The sequence below is a fragment of the Dioscorea cayenensis genome, chromosome 17 (genome assembly GCF_009730915.1).
Source record: "Dioscorea cayenensis subsp. rotundata cultivar TDr96_F1 chromosome 17, TDr96_F1_v2_PseudoChromosome.rev07_lg8_w22 25.fasta, whole genome shotgun sequence".
In the NCBI taxonomy this organism is placed as follows: Eukaryota; Viridiplantae; Streptophyta; class Magnoliopsida; order Dioscoreales; family Dioscoreaceae; genus Dioscorea; species Dioscorea cayenensis.
Genome location: NC_052487.1, coordinates 1,653,359 through 1,670,106, shown reverse-complemented (window position 1 = coordinate 1,670,106; position 16,748 = coordinate 1,653,359). Strand labels below are relative to the sequence as shown.

At 31.4% G+C, this 16,748-nt stretch overlaps 1 protein-coding gene across 1 annotated transcript; it reads left to right on the top strand.

Annotated features, from left to right (window-relative positions):
* Nucleotides 1–15,492: 15,492 nt before the first annotated feature.
* On the top strand, nt 15,493–16,527 carry LOC120280469. Its single transcript, XM_039287327.1, has 2 exons — nt 15,493–16,211; nt 16,401–16,527. The coding sequence occupies exons 1-2, from the start codon at nt 15,493–15,495 to the stop codon at nt 16,525–16,527; spliced, it is 846 nt and encodes a 281-aa protein (XP_039143261.1).
* Nucleotides 16,528–16,748: the final 221 nt, after the last annotated feature.

The window sequence follows — 16,748 nt, the reverse complement described above, 5'->3', positions numbered from 1 at the left end:
CTATTTAGATAGATGATAACTATATTGGTAAAGGCGTGCATGCATGCGTCAGTGCATACTTAATATATATTCTTTAATTACTTTTGAAGCTGTATTCCGACGGAACTATTGGTGAATCAAACTAATAACAATTAAATGTAGAATTCATCACCAGTTTTTTTTTCCTAGAAAATATTATTTAGATTTTATAGAAATAAATTAAAGTAAAGTAAAGCAATGCATATGAAACCTTTTATTCAGAAATTACTAGTTCCAGCCCAGCCCATTGTGCGCAAGCTTAGTGGGTTCAAGAATATATATATATATATATATATATATATATGTTGATAACCAGGAATCAAGACTAAGGAAAAAAAAATCAAAATGAAAAGGTTGAACAAGTATATGTGCGAACTTGAAACAATAACCCTCAGTTGTCAAGCCATTCCTCTAGTGCAGTTGACCTGTTAAAAGCAATGAATGGATCAGCATATATAAATTCCACTTGCAAGAAAGGCATCAAGATCAACATATTAATCTGGAAACTATTCAAAAGACTTGAATGAAACTGTGCATTTAAGTTGAGAAATTTAATAGCAGGCCATCCTTGAGCAGTTAATTAATTAAAACAAGATACTCATAACACAACAAAATCAAGAGAAAATAAATAAATAAAGAAAATAAGAAAGGCCGTACGAGCGTGAAGAAGGTAATTAGTAATCATAATGCATGCATGCAAGCATGCATGTTTATCTATGATAGATTCACGACAAGAAAACAAAAGAAAGAAGAGCACCTTGATCTAGCAAATCAGGAGTAATCCAGCCCACGGGTTCCCATTGGTTTTGACCATCATTCCAGAACCTTGAGAGCCTGAGAAGCAGGCGACATGGATAGTAATCATCTATACATACAAAACGCAGCCCGTATCGTGATACAACACTGAAATCTTCCGAGATATGCAGGCACCTAGTTGATAACGGACAGTAATATCCGGGAGTAGTAAAGTGGAGCACATTCACGTGGTCCTGTAGTGGCGTGACAGACACCTGCACGAAACAGTACGAGCTTGTCCGATAGGATCTGGTGAAAAGAAGATGCAGTCTGCCATGTAGGTCTTCAAAGAACCTCAAGAAAAGAGCTGGATCGGATGACAGAACAGGAAGCAAACCCGGCAATAGAAGATTCACATGATTAACAAGTTGTTGGGTCTCCGGATTGATCAGGTAGAGTACTCCCAAGTAGTTGCCGCACAAGTGGCCAGCCCAAACTATAACATCATTGGGCCGTTGGTCAAGCAAGAATGTCATCCACTGGTTTTCTTGACGAAGCTCGATGACATTCAGTTGAGCAGTTGGCTGCCCATTGTTATCGATATCAACGTAGTAAACCACATTGAAATAATCCCTATTGATCTGTAGATTTCTTGGTGAGTTCAAGAGAAAGACACGGCCTCTGGGATGATTGTTCAGCATGGGGAGGTTGATGATGTCGTCAGTGAATGGGTTGAGGAGTGCGATCTTTAGTTGTTCTTGATTACCATTTTGAGCAGCAGTGTATTGGCCAACGAAGATCCATCCACGGGAGGAGCCGAGGTAGTAGGAGTTGGCAACTCTCTGGGAGGCCAAAGGCCGGAGGGGGATGATCACTTTGCCGACGATGTCGAAGAAGGAGAGAGCCTTTATGGTATCATCTTGGTTGTCAAGGTCGACGAGGATGACAAACGGGGCCTTTTGGCGTTCTTGTGTGTGTCTTCGCCAATGGGAGCAAACGGTGCGGAAGCGGACGTGGTCAACAGCGTTGAGGTCATTGGCGATGAAATTGATCATGGCTATCCACGGGAACGAAGACCAGTCCCGGTGGTGGTCGACGTCACCATTAATGTCCATCTTGAGCACCACTCACGAAGCTTTTTGCAAAGATAACAACGATCTATCAATCAATGCATGCATGTATACGTATACGTAGTAAAGGCAGGGTGCATGCGCTATATATAAATACAAGTTTGGTTTTTATATAAACTAATATTAGCTAGTGTTTAACTATCAACTTCTGCACTTGTGTTTTAAGACCGGCTCTAACTAGTGCAATTATGAAATAAACATTTCTCTATAGTATGTTTTTCAGAGATTAAAGATTATGTATGAATTCAATTTTTTTTAATAAATTTAAAAATATATAATTAGATGGATGAAATTAAATTTTAACTTTTCTTATAAACTAGTATTAAATGGTTTGATATATATGTATGTATACATATAAGTGTTTTTTGGTCTGGTTCAACAATTGCAATTATGAAATAATTTTTTTTTTATAGTTTGTTTCACATTGATAATTAATTATAGATTAATGTATAAAGTCAATGTTTTGATAAATTTAAAAATATATAATTAAATAGCTTAAATTAAAAATTATTTATTTTTAGCATTTGAACTCCAATCATTATTGCTAAATTTTCAATTAAATCATGCTGCTTTAGAGTTTTTATTTCCAAATTTTTTTAAAATTTTTTTATAATACTGATATCACATATATATACTCATTGCAAAAACTATTGCACTATATTGCATTATCGATCTAAATTGAATTTTAGTTAAAAATTTTATTTATAAATTTTTTTGGAATTTATAATATTATGTAGTAAAATCTTATTGAGAGTGTAAAATACCTTAGAGTTTATACAAATTTTTATTTATATAAAATTTACATTGAATCTTGTTACTTGTATAGAATATTTGTTAACCCCTGTCACGCCCCGAACCCGGCTCAATGAACCTGGGACGCCGAAAAACGGCCGTACATCTACAAGGCCAAAGCCAAGTAGACATACAAGGCCTCAAAACCTGATCCAAAACAAAACAAACAATCTAACAGAACTATAATTTGAAAAGTCATCAAAAATTTACAAAGTTCAAAATTCCCAACTTCAAATACAAGTTGGTGTTCTATATATAAATCAAATACTCACACAGACAGAAAGACAACTCAAATTTAGATGAGATCAAGAATACAATCTCTCGCTAGCTCACTAAGATGACTGATGTATTAATCACTCTGGATCTGAAAAAATTCAACAACAAAATTATGAGCTTGATAGCCTAGTAAGTAACCCACTAAAAATAACTGGGATCACCAAAAAGATTTCCAGAAATTCAGGATCAAAAGCCAATCATATCAGGTATTACAAATATTTATCAAAATTGTAGTTCATGAAATCAAAGAGGTTCATCAAAAAACAATTTAATAACAGACAAAAATATATGTCTCCAAATCACTATGGCCAAAACAAAATACCAGAGATCATTTGTTTACCCTCGGTGACCCGAGCCAGAATATCAGAGTTCATTTGTTTACCCTTGGTAACCCAAGCTAGAATATCAGAGGCCGTTATTCTTCACCGACGGAACGGTGCGAAACTATAATTTCGTAACAGAGTCAGAGTTTTATGTCGACATGGTCAGTGTTTAACCCCCAGTGACAGGGTTAGTGCCTAGTTAAATGGAGACTAAGCGCATTTATATCAAAATAACTTCGTTATCAGAAAACAGAACAAAATTTAGAATTTTAGAATTCCAGACAAAATTTTCAGACAGGTCAGGACATAATAGAATTTTCAGAATAACTTGTCGAGCAAATATACAAACATACGCATGATCCCATTCCTTTACAGTAAAATAATCCAATTATACTCAAAACAATTTACAAAAATAAAAGTTTAAAGAATAACATATATGATCAAAATGTGGGAATTAAAGTTTCAGTGAAAGAAAAGTAATTCAAATTTTAATAAGTATATAATAACAGAAATTGAATCCAAGCCTAGCAAACGTTTTAATATTATAAAAGAAAACTTTAAAAGAATTTAAATAAATTCAAAATTGTCGATAATCGGAAATTATATATACATATACATTTATATGCAGTGTTACTTACCTGATTAACGAACAAAACTCCAAATCTCACACTAAATCAAGTTTCTCAGAATACCCTATATTGGGAAGTAGCCTATTAGTTTAATTAACAAAATGAATTTTACAATAATTATGGATTTGCAAGAAAGCTTTCAGAAGGGTACAAATGCAAAAATCAAACTATCACTATACTCTCCAAAATATGGATCTTGCGAGGGTACAATTGCAATTATCCACTCTAAAGGACATATGAACAATTTCATCATGAGTGTTGAGTACTAAATCCCTCACAACTTTACATATACTTTTCCAAATCATAAATTTCAAAATTTTGAGAAATATAGCCACCAAAGACAATGATATATCCGAAATTCACATTATTTAGAGAACTACTCAAATTATAACATTCATTTGAACCTTCAACTATTTCTGCAGAATTATAATTCTGACATATCCTTTTCAAGCATGCATATCTCTCAAACTACATGTCTAAAAGCAATTAAATTTTACTGACAACTAGATAACTCAAAAATAAACAAATTTCATATTTTTCACCTTACCCAAATCAATCTCTATAACCATCAAAAATACCCATTAATCTAGATGTTCTGTACAGGCATCCCATCCGAGATAATTTACTAATAAAATCATATCTCAGAAAATACAGGTGTATAAAATCTAAAATTTTGCAGATACTTAAATAACATCAAACTCTACAATTCTCTTATTTTACAGTTCTCTAAATTTTTCCTCTAAGACCTCTAAAATTGATGAGGAATTTCTGCTATTTCAAAAGCAGATATTTGAAACTTATCAAATGAGATCAATCACAATTCCTTTGCCCTAATCGTATAAAAGATTTTGAAGGCATAATATGAATTTCACCCGAGGTTAGGAGACCATTCAGCAAGGCATCAAAATTAAAGATAGGTAAGGGTAACAATGCAAACGAAAGATAGGTAAGGGTAACAATGCGAAAAGGTGAAACTATACGGCCCACAAGCAATTCCCTTTTACAGAAAAGTTTCTTAGCTTTAATGCTGGTAAGGATGTGAGTACAAATCAGCATAATATGCTTGAAAAAAGATCTATTATCAAAACAAAAGGCTAAACATAATCAAAAATTATAAATATGGTTTGAAAATTATGCTTAATGATGATAATCTGACAAGACCTAATAGCTATAATTGAGGATTTAAAAAGAACTCATAATGCAAAAGGAAGATGATAGCATAAAGAAAATCTTGTCTAAGGTGTAGGTATTCTACGATCACCTACCTGCTATTCTGGATCTTGTCGTTATCTCCACCAGGTAATCCATCAAAGAGAAAAGGGAGACGCATTCTCTTACCAAATTTTAATGTACGCGAACTCCCAACAGGATAAGGCTCGGTTGTGGAGATCGTGGTTCAAAAAAAATAAAAGAAAAATAATTTAAATCAACCAATACAGATAAAATAATGATATTTAAAATTTAAATATATATTTTTTAAAGTAAATCTAAGGGGGATCTAATCAGGGTTATATCTAACGGTGGAGATCTAATCAGGGAGTGGAACCCCTGTGTTCCCTTCAATTGCAATATAAAATACATTTAATTTTTTTTATAACAAGTAAAATTTAAGAAAAATAATTATAATTAATTAATGTATCAAAATATATATTTTTTTGATCAAAATTTAGATTTTTATTATGATTCTGACTCAAGGGTAGCTGAAGATAACTAGAGGTTTATAAAGGAATTTTAGAATAAACCCTAAAATTTATCTAATAAAAATTAAATTTATTTAGGTTTTTTAATAAATACTTATTTGAGATATTTGTTTATCTTTTCACATACTACTAAACTCATGATAAAAAGATATATTTAAAATTTGTGAATAAAATCCAATAAAATAAAAATCTAATAAAAAAATTGTAAAAATATAAAAACTATAAAAGCTCTTATTTATAATTAAAAGAAATAAATATTACATTAACTTTGGAGAAATAAATGCATGAAAGGCCAGTGCATAGGACAACAATAAAATTTTGAAAAGTTAGTTAGAGAAGATATGATTGATTAAACATTAAAATAAAATATTTAATATCTTAATGTATTATTTTAAAATCTAAAAAATAACTAAGATTAAATTACATTGATTAAATATTAAATTAAAATATTTTTGTATTATGATAATTATTTGTAGTCTTTCAAAATTTGATATTTTTAAAATATTATTAAAAAAAATTCTAAAGATGAGGATTTTAAAAAACAAATGACCTAAAGTAATTCCTTCATTCGTCTTACCCTTGAGTTAATATTATTCTGATTTATAATTGTAAAAATATAGATAATATTTTAAATTAAAAAAATTCTCATCCACTGGAAATATTCATTTAAATAATTTTTTTAATTATTTACATTTAAGATTTTAGAAAATACAAAATAAACCGATATTTAAATATTTTTTAAAAATAATAACTTTCATTTAAACTTCTATATAAATTAACCATAATTTAAAATAAAATTATTTATTAGTAAATCAAAGGTTTAATATTTCTCAAATCCCTAAATCAATGCACATTAATCAATCATACATATTTTTACAAATTTTCTCAAAATGTTTTAAAAAAAACTCAACAAAAGCATCTAATAAATGAGAAAGAAAAAAATAAATAAATAAACCAAATTATTCAAATAAAAATAAAAAAATAGAAAATAATGAAAATATAAAAATATATAAAGATAAAAAAATATAAAAATTATAATATATATATATATATAAACTTATAAAATATAAAAATAAAAATAAAAAAGCTGGCTGAGGGGAAGGGGAGAGGAGGGCGGGGGAGGAAAGGGGGCCCGACTGGGCGAGGGAGGGCGGAGGGAAGGGAGAACAGAGGGGTCACTGGACACCGCCGGGTGATAAAGGGCGGCCGCCCCCATGCCCCCTATCGCTCCGCCCCTGGTTACAAGACTTTTGCTGAAATGAATAAATCTGAATAATATAATACTAACAATAAATAACTTTTTAACCTTTACTCAAACAATGACTCAAATTTCAATTAAACAATAGTGAAGCGCCACCTTCGCAATGGTCTAAGCTTGGTAAGTGCGGTGTTTCTCCATATTATCAAATAATAATAATAATAACATAGCAATAATTGTAAGTATCATAAATATTATTTAAAGCAAATAATATGTGAGGTCAGGGGAAGAGGTCATCGATATTCATGCCTAAATTAATACTCCCTCCGTTTCTTTTTATATGTCACAAATCCATGTTCATTTTTATCTGTCATTTTTCTAATATCAAGAAGCATTTATTATTTTTTCCAAAATTACTTTTAACACTCTATTCAATTTTCTTCCTAGAATTAAATATGAGAGATAAATGTGAAGATATAAATTATGGGTAATTTTGGAAAGATAACTAATTTTTTATAAAATTTTGTGAAATAACTCAAGCTTTCTGGTATGTGGGATTCAGTTAACCACGACGTATAAAAAGGAGCAGAGAGTAGTAATAACATGGACTATTGATTGAAGCTCGTATGTGTCTCCCTACTTCCCAGGCCTACCCGGCACCTTTATCTCGTGATTAATATTATTTTTAAAAATTGGGTCCAAAATGTCATGCGGTGTCGGCAAACGGATCCCTTTTTCGGGTGTGGCTAGTGGTGTTAAATTTTGTTTTTGCATGTGGAGCGAGTTTGAAGTTTTGATTTGCTTACCAGTTGGGCTTCTCCAACGGAATGGGCTATTGAATTACTCATAAGCTCGTGTCCCTTAACATAATGACAATCAAATCGGCTGTCCTATATCGCATATTTGATATTTTCGAACTAAATATTTTTGGGATTTATTCAAAAAAAATATTTTTGGGATAAATGATTTTGCCGAATAATATAAGAAATAATATGAGTCATATAATGTTATGAATTTCACAGTAATTCAATGAAGATTTCCAGATCTGTTCCCAAATTTCCAGATCCAGTGATTAATCTCACAAAATTCAACAGAATTACAACAAGAAATTCAGTAAAAATAGAGTAATAGGATTCCCATTAACAATCAAGTCCAGGATCCTATCAATCAACTCATCCAGATCAATTAAGAAACTGGAAAACAATCAATCATCAACTACTACATTTCATCAATTCCACAAACAACAAGCAAATCAAACAAAATATCCGAACAAGAAGAATATCAGATGAAGATAACCAATTCAGTCCCACAGGATCGAGCCTCAGATTACACTTCTTCGATGCCCTACTCCTTCGGCTCCTTACTGCTATTTATATCCCTCCAAAGATAGCCTTCCAGACGAGAGTTGGCCCGCCTCTTTCTTCTTTCTTTTCCCAATCTTCTCCTATCCGTTGGATGCTTCAATAACTCCTTGATCCCACTGTCCATGTGTCCTGCTGACAACCCCCTCACTAATTGCTTGTAATTCATTGACTTTCTCTGCTATTTTGACCTCCAGCTGTCGCTCCTCCATTGCCACATCATCCAATTTATAAAGGAAATATAACATATAACTAGATAAATGATTAAATAAATACTTTGTGAGGGAGTGACGGTTTTGGGATGCCCGTTTAATTAATCCCTTAAAATTTAAAATCATGTAGAGGTTAATATTTAAAATTTATATGTATGAACTCTAAAATATTCTGTCATGACTAGTGACATATTTATACAAAAATTGTCATAATCAAATTTTTTGTGTTATATTAAAAGTTATCTAATTTAAATTTTATTTTAAAAACATTAATAAAAAATATTGATATATTTACCACCTTGAGCGATAACTTGATAACTTTTTTTCTTACTAAATGAGAAGTGAAGGATTTTTTTTAACAAAGATGACAAATGTCACCATAAAAGAGCTATTAAGGACAATAGGTATGAACGATTCTTTAGAGATTTATCATGTCGGACGGGCTAATAGAGAAATCATTTCATCTTATATTAGAATAAATAAATAAATAAATATTTAACTTTCATAAAGCAATAAATTAGCAATGATAAGGTATCAAGGCAACAATATCATAAAAGCATCATCAAATAATTTTCCCATATAAATGTTCCCCCATTAAAGAAAAAATAATGCCTGAAAATTGATAAGTTGTGCTTCAATACAAAGCAAACAACCGACAATGAAAAAGTTGACAAAAAAATCTACTAAATATATTTGTGTTATTTCAAATTTAAACTAATCTAAGGCTAGATAGGTTAACATCTACAAATATTGGTTGTTTTGCTTTGCGGTAAATATGACGGTAAATGTTGTTCAAAGGGAATTGTGTGATGCTTTTGTCTCTTATATTGTAGACTCCTGAGCTGCTGTTTCCATACATGCGATTTTCATCTCGATTAATATGGTCGTCACTGAAATAAATAACATTATCGTTTGTCTTATCCTTTATAATAGTTGTTGGAATTAACACTGCATAGTTATACCCCAAAAACAAAACATGACTATTTATGTTTTTTAGCTCAATGAATTGATTCTCTTCTTGATCCAGCTTAAATAGCATGAAAAGCCTTGTATACAACAATTTCATAGGATATATACCCTTGCCGTAATAACTTCTCACATGATTGTCACCATTGTCTTGATCAAAGTCATCATCTGTATCATTATTATCATCCTCCGCATTGTTGCCTTCATTGTAATCAGTGGGGTGAAAAATTCTATAAATAAGTAGTAGATCTCCCATAAAATTCACCATATATGTTTTCTTTCGATACCGGCCGTCATTATCTTCAGAAGTAATTTTAACTAACTCATTCTTCACACCAAACTCGACTCGGTAGACTTGACTATATGATCCAACAACATAAAATGCTCCGTTGTACCATAAGATATCTTCAAAAAAGAAAAATCAATACCTATAATAGTCCATGTCAAATCACCTTGCCTCCAAAATATTAATTTGGAATGAAAAAAGTAAGCAGCGACTATATAGTTAGAACTTTTTGAAGGATCTGCCGATATCACTGCTTTATAAATAAGTTGATGAAGTCTTCCTATTGGACGACAAATATAAACATTATGAGGCAATTGAGGTAACATGACTTGAGCTTTAGAAAAAGGGTTCAATAAATTTATATTGAGATTTATATCTGACATAATTAGCCAACCATATGAGAAACCAAGACAATGTCTCTCATGTAACTCAGGCATTTCTATTTGATAAATTTTCTCCTCTAACGGGTCAAATAACCTTTGAAAATTAGCATCAAAGAAAATCGACGAAGAAAGTTGCTTTTGAGGGGAGTGACAACTCTCTTTTGCCACCTCTGACCAACGTAAACACACAGCACTAAATCGAATATAGTCTGAAAATGAGAAAAACTTTAACATCTCTTGCAATATGTCTCTCGGAAGATTCGCATAATCTGCCATAGCTCTTGCCCTACAATAAAAAACAAATATGATACTTGTATAATTTCATAAAGAGATTAAATTAATTTAAATCATGGAGTTCTAATGGAAGTAGGATATGTATATTTAAAGAGAGGTATAATAAATTTCCCAATAAAATTCTCAGTTGTCCCTAAAAAAAATCAATGTTTCTGTGAAAATACCCAAAACATCACTGAAATTTATATAACTTGTTTTTTAAAATAAAGTGTAATCAAACCGTGCACCCCTTCTTGCCCAAGCCAATGGCCTGTGATAGGCGAGGATAAGTGGCGCGACTGCGCAATTATAATATTGAATATTATGAATTTATAATATATTTTGTTACGATGAAAGAAAAAAAAAATATATATATATATATAAATATATATACATATAATAAAATAAAAATAAAAATAGACAAGTGTACGTTTACAGGAAAATGCCTGATGTTCTATGATTTTTTTTTGGTAGTTTTTAAAATTGACAGTAGTAATTTATAGCTCATGCTCTAACCCTAGCCGCTTAATTTTTTTAATGACACAACAATAATTTAAATAAATAAATAAGTAGACAAACAAATCCCACTTTAGCATAGATATTAAGAATACTAATTTATGATATTTTTTTTATAAACATATGTCAGTATTTCCATCGAGGGTAAGTTATTGTCTAAAATGCATCTGTCAAGGGGTGTGCATGCCTAAGTTGTTGTTTCGAGCGCGCCCTCACTTCATAGGTGGATATGAGTGAGGAGTAGTATATCACTTATGAGTTAATTCCTCTAATGAAAATTCAAATTTTTATTACTCTACACATCATACGAGGGATCTATAATAGTACAGTTAATTTGCATCAAGTGATTTTGATATTTATGATATATTTTGTTACAATGAAAGAAAAACATAAAGTAGGATAAGACAAATAAATAAAAACATACCTCTACTTTAAAAGTTGATGAATCACACAAAAAAAGAGATCAAAATTACGGTAAGAGAAAGTCAATGAATCACACTAAAAAAGCGATCAAAATTACGGTAGGAGAGGAGACGTAGAGTGTTCTTATATTAATTTTTTATTATTTAATCCTAATCAAACTCGAATTACAATCAAAGTAACATTAAAATATTTATAAATATTTTTTTATTATCATCTTATCTTAATCCAACTCTAATCAAAACATAATCATAATCAAATATCAAGTCGACCAATGTAACTTAGGTTTTTAAAAAGTTTTATTGACAAGTGATGACCGACGATTAGTTTGATTTTGAGATTATTTTATACAATTCTTTATTTATTCATTTCATATTCATACATTTTCTTATTTTTTATTTATAGATAATTTTTTTTAAAATAATAATCACCGGTAGTTATTGTTGGGTTAGCCCTTGGTTCTTTAAATAAATTTATATTTTTTAAAAAAAATTTAATCCTAGAAGTACAATTTTTTTTTCATAATTTTGTATGTTGATATAAACTAAATGATAATTTGATATATTAATTTAATTGAAAAAATTGAAATTTCTAACCATGAAGAAGAGTACATGTACTTTGAATATATCATCCATAAAAATTAAAATAAATATTCATATATCTGTTTTACGGTAAAAACCAAAATTATAAATTAATATTTAAATTTATTTTTAAAAAATTATGTTCAGGATCATAATTTATAATTTATTATTAGTTTTTATATACAGGCGAACATGATAATATGATTTCATAAAAAAAAAAAATAGACATTCATAATTATAAACGTTTTTAGGGGTTTATCTGCAAAAGAATTCCCAAAATATCCCGTTCGAAGCCAAATATATTCCCAGAAAAGCGTTGCAATATATTTTTATTTTTAACACGTTCAGAAACAGCTAAGAAAGGCAGGGGCGTGCATAAATCTCGACGGAGTAAATGAGGTAGAGCCAGCACACACATGGACGCTGAGACCACCTGCACACAACCATTACTTACACTCTCAGAAATATATCCTCACCCATAATTCGAACTCTCATCATTTATAAAAGATTTTAATGGGGACTCAATTACCAATAGACCACTTAGTGATTAGTAACATTAAGACATAATTAAAGAAGATATATTAAATATTATATGCACTAACCCATGCATGTATGGTCGAAGTGGCTGCATTGGGGACTTAAAGTGGAAAATAAAATAAACATTTGATATTATATATATATGGAGATAAATAGAGCTCAATGCATGGTTATTCTGTAAATGGAAACATGGTGTCTTTCATGACTTGTCCAATAGGAACATGAATTCCTAAATATGCACTCGTTTGCATCAGGTTAAATTTTTTGAAAGGTAATCTATCTTTCATGTTTTTGTAAATTGAACACCCAGGTTTAATTTGAAGCAATTTGGTCATTTTTAATTTTATAACACCGGCAGATTATTCGGTCTTTTTCTGCCCCCTTTGCTTACGTGGCTGCCGAAGGGAGTGAGTCAAACTGCTCCTAACACATTGGACACGCCATGCCAAGTAAAGCTCGCCAGCTCAAACAGCGCACACCACGTCACGCGAAAGGGCACCATGTCAGTTTTTTCATCTCTAAGAGTATTATATTACGGAAATTTGAACCATGTACTGTTTTAAGCTCTAATATTTTGAGTTTGATTATTTTATATTAATATTATAAGCAATTTTATCAGTTGAGGATAATACTTTCAAAAAGTTATGTTCCTGCGTGTACATTGTAAAATTTTCAAGAGTATATACGTTTTAAATTTAAAAATAATTTATAAATCAAATTGATGATATTCATAAAATCCCCATTAGAATTTTTGCAAATTAAAACAAAAACATAAATGAAACATGCGGGCAAAACATTTTTAATCCAGCTCTAATTGGAGTGGCAGACTGATTTTGCCTACAAGTCCCTGAAACAAAAAATATATATATACACATTTACATAAAGTTCAAGGAGCAGTTTCTGAAAATTACGATCTTTGAATCAATCCGTTGTGCAAGTTTTTTTTTACAAGAAAAACAGATAATCCGAAAGCCCTGCTAGTCAATTAAAAGTGTGCACAAGTCTCGGTGGGGAGCAAGTAGGAATGGGGCCCGCGTACACACGGGTGTCGAGACCACCCATACACAACTACCACTCACATCTCTCAGAAATATGTTCTCAGGCGAGAATTAAACTCTCACCACTCGGTGAAAAATTCTATCAGCGACCTGAATACCAATAGATCATTTGGTGGTTGGCAATCAGTTGTGCATGTTGGTTATACTGTGACATCCATTGGAACAGCTAAAGAAGCATGGACTAAATTAAAGAAGATATATTTATAGGTTAATCCTTTGGATCTGTGTTTAAATAATTTAGCTTCCTTTCATTATATTTTTAAATATTAACAATGTTTTAAAAAGATAAAAGTTTTAAAAATTTCCAAGTTAAAAAAAAGGACTGATTTTTTATGATAACCTCTAAGGCACTCTCTTCAAAATCTGACATTAAAATTTTAGCACATGTTTTAAAAAAATAAAAATACTAAAAAAAACATGTATAATATATATATATATATATATATATATATATATATGAAGCTACTTTATTTTTCTATACAAATAAATAAAGCTACTTATTTTTTTTCTAAAAAAAAAAGTAGCTTTATTTTTATAGATACAAATGAAGCTATTTATTTTGGGATATTTGTAGATTTTCATCCGCGGTTAGCTGAATTAGTATCCAACATTTTTGGAATCAAAGTCCCTAAAAAAATAAAATAATTCACATACAAATCAAAAAGCAGATGGCAAAAAAAAAAATTGATGAATTAAAGAATCAGTCACTCATCTTAGTTGATGTAACATTTGCATTGAAATGGCTTCAAAACTAATGGAGTACAATACGCACATATATATATATATATACATACATATATGTAAGTATGCTATATATTACACACAAATGCATGCATAAGGTTGTCTTCTTAATTTTCAAGCACATTTTAAATATAGCGAAACAGTATGATTCAATTGAAAAGTTACAAATAAAAATGAGACTTAAAATTAAAAGGAAAGTTAAATTTTAATATCATCTATCAAATTATATATTTTTAAATTTATTAAAAATTGAATTCATGCATATAATCCTTACTCTTTGTAAAACATGCTATAAAGAAATATTTAATTTATAATAGCACAAGTTAAAGCATGTAGACGTACAATTATCATAGTACCTTGATTTCACCTCAACCATGCCCGGCTTCTGTCATATTTCAATAAACTTGGTGAGTCCGAGAGCCTTTGTTAGAATGTCAGCAAGCTATTCGTTGGTGCTAACATGTGATACGGCTACCTTGCTGTCTTTGACACATTCACGAATGAAGTGAAATCTCGTATCAATATGTTTGCTGTGGTCGTGATGCACTAGGTTTTTGCATAATTCGATTGCCGATTTATTATCTACCAGTAGTTTGACTCCACAAGGTATGGTGCCCCTTAAATCTCCAAGTAATCGGCTGAGCCACATCCTTTGACATGCCGCCGTCTCGGCTCTCTCTCATCTTAAAGCATTGCCTGCAGTTTGAAAATACAAAACACACAGTGTTTAGTCTCAAATTCCGCTATACTACTCTAATACATGACATATGAGAGTGTACAAAATGATATGAAATATTGAAACATGTATTGTACACTCATCAAGTAATATATGTGGCATGGTGGCAAATTGACGGTTAGAAAAAAAACCTAATATAATAATTATATAATATAATAATTATATTGATGTTTTGAACTAAAAAAAAGGGAGTATTCACGTAATTTTACATTTTTTTGAGTATAGAATTTGAGTTTTTTTTTTTAAGTATATATTAACTTGAATACGTATAGAATTATTTATATTATAATAAACTAAATATTATTTGAAACTCATACAACAACGTCAGCTTAAACTCAATTCTGAATATAATATCTTATCTGTTATAACGGATACAATCAAATAAACAGACTATTAATTCCAAGACTTAGTAATTATTAAGTCATACACATATCTAACTATATATATATATATATCTCTCTCTCGCAAAGCATGCATTAATGCATGTATGGTAATACCTTCGCAAGAACCAAGATCCTTCACTTTTCATTAATCAAAAAGTCACCTAGATCTCTCTAGCTAGTCTTGTTCGTGAGAAAACCCACATTCCGAGATATTTGGGAGAAGAGAACGAGAAGCAAGATGGCGAATTGGGCGGACCTCCCAGCAGACATGATCTCTGAGCTTACCTTTTACTTGAAAGGGGATGAATACGATCGTTTTCGAGCCGTTTGCAAGGGTTGGAGAGAAAGAACAGAAGAGCGTGCCCCGCAACTTATTCTGATGAATTTCGCTGAGAATGACAATACGATAAATGCTTTAGCGTTCTTTGATATTGTATGCAAAATAGTAAAACCCGTTTCGCCCTCTGTTTTCCGAGCAGTACAAGGTTCCCATTACATGGGTTCTTCGCACGGTTGGTTGTTTCTTGGCAGGTATTTGGACGGAAATTTACATGTTTCGCTCCTCGACCCTTTTGCTCGTAAGGAGTCTTTGATCACTCTCCCTCCTCTTGGCCATCAACCTCAAGGATGTGTAGCCGGCCGTATCTTAGTGTCTCAGCAGCCGAGTTCTATTCAACTCAAGAACCACAATTTGGTTGTGGTTTATTGCAGTCGTGATGTCAATGGTGACATTTCTTCTCGTATGAGGTTTATCAAGCCTGTTCAAGAAAGGGTCTGGGGCTCTGTTTGGTTAGGAAAACCACCCAGTGACATTTTAAGTATGGATGGAGGATTCTATGTAAATTTCGATGGCGTGCTTTCACTAGTGGATATAGAGAACGAGGATGTTCTTGAAAAATGCCTATCACTACCCGGCCTCTCTCGGGAACTATCGTCTGATCCAAGCCTCTCACTGAGGTATGTACAAGATCAAGATGGCCTTCTCCATCTTCTCATGACTTCCTCGTATCAGAGAAACTAATACTGTTTTATCAATGTTCATCCAACCGAATTGCTATCTGGCCGAACAGCTGAAAAACGTTATGATCCGCCGATTCACTTATGGTCAAATAGATGTCTGTTTATCACCCATGATCTGGATGTTAGGAAACGAAGAGGAGCTTGGGTTCCTGTTCATAACTATCACCCTTCGGGGCTGCTAGTGAAGATGTCATACTTCTGGTGTAATAGATCAACGAGATATATTCCAGTTGGATGGATAGCATCAGCTTGATTACTCCAGCTTCAATTCGCTATGATCAAGGTGCTCTTATCTCCTTTCTTTAGTTTTGAAGTTTGTATTATTTCTTACATTGATCAGCAACCTCTCTTTGTTTTCTTGTCGTGAATCTGTCATAATAAACATGCATGCATTATGATTACTAATTACCTTCCTCCTCGTATCTTTCTTATTTTCTTGGCTTAATTTTGTTGTTTTGTGAGTATCTTGTTAAT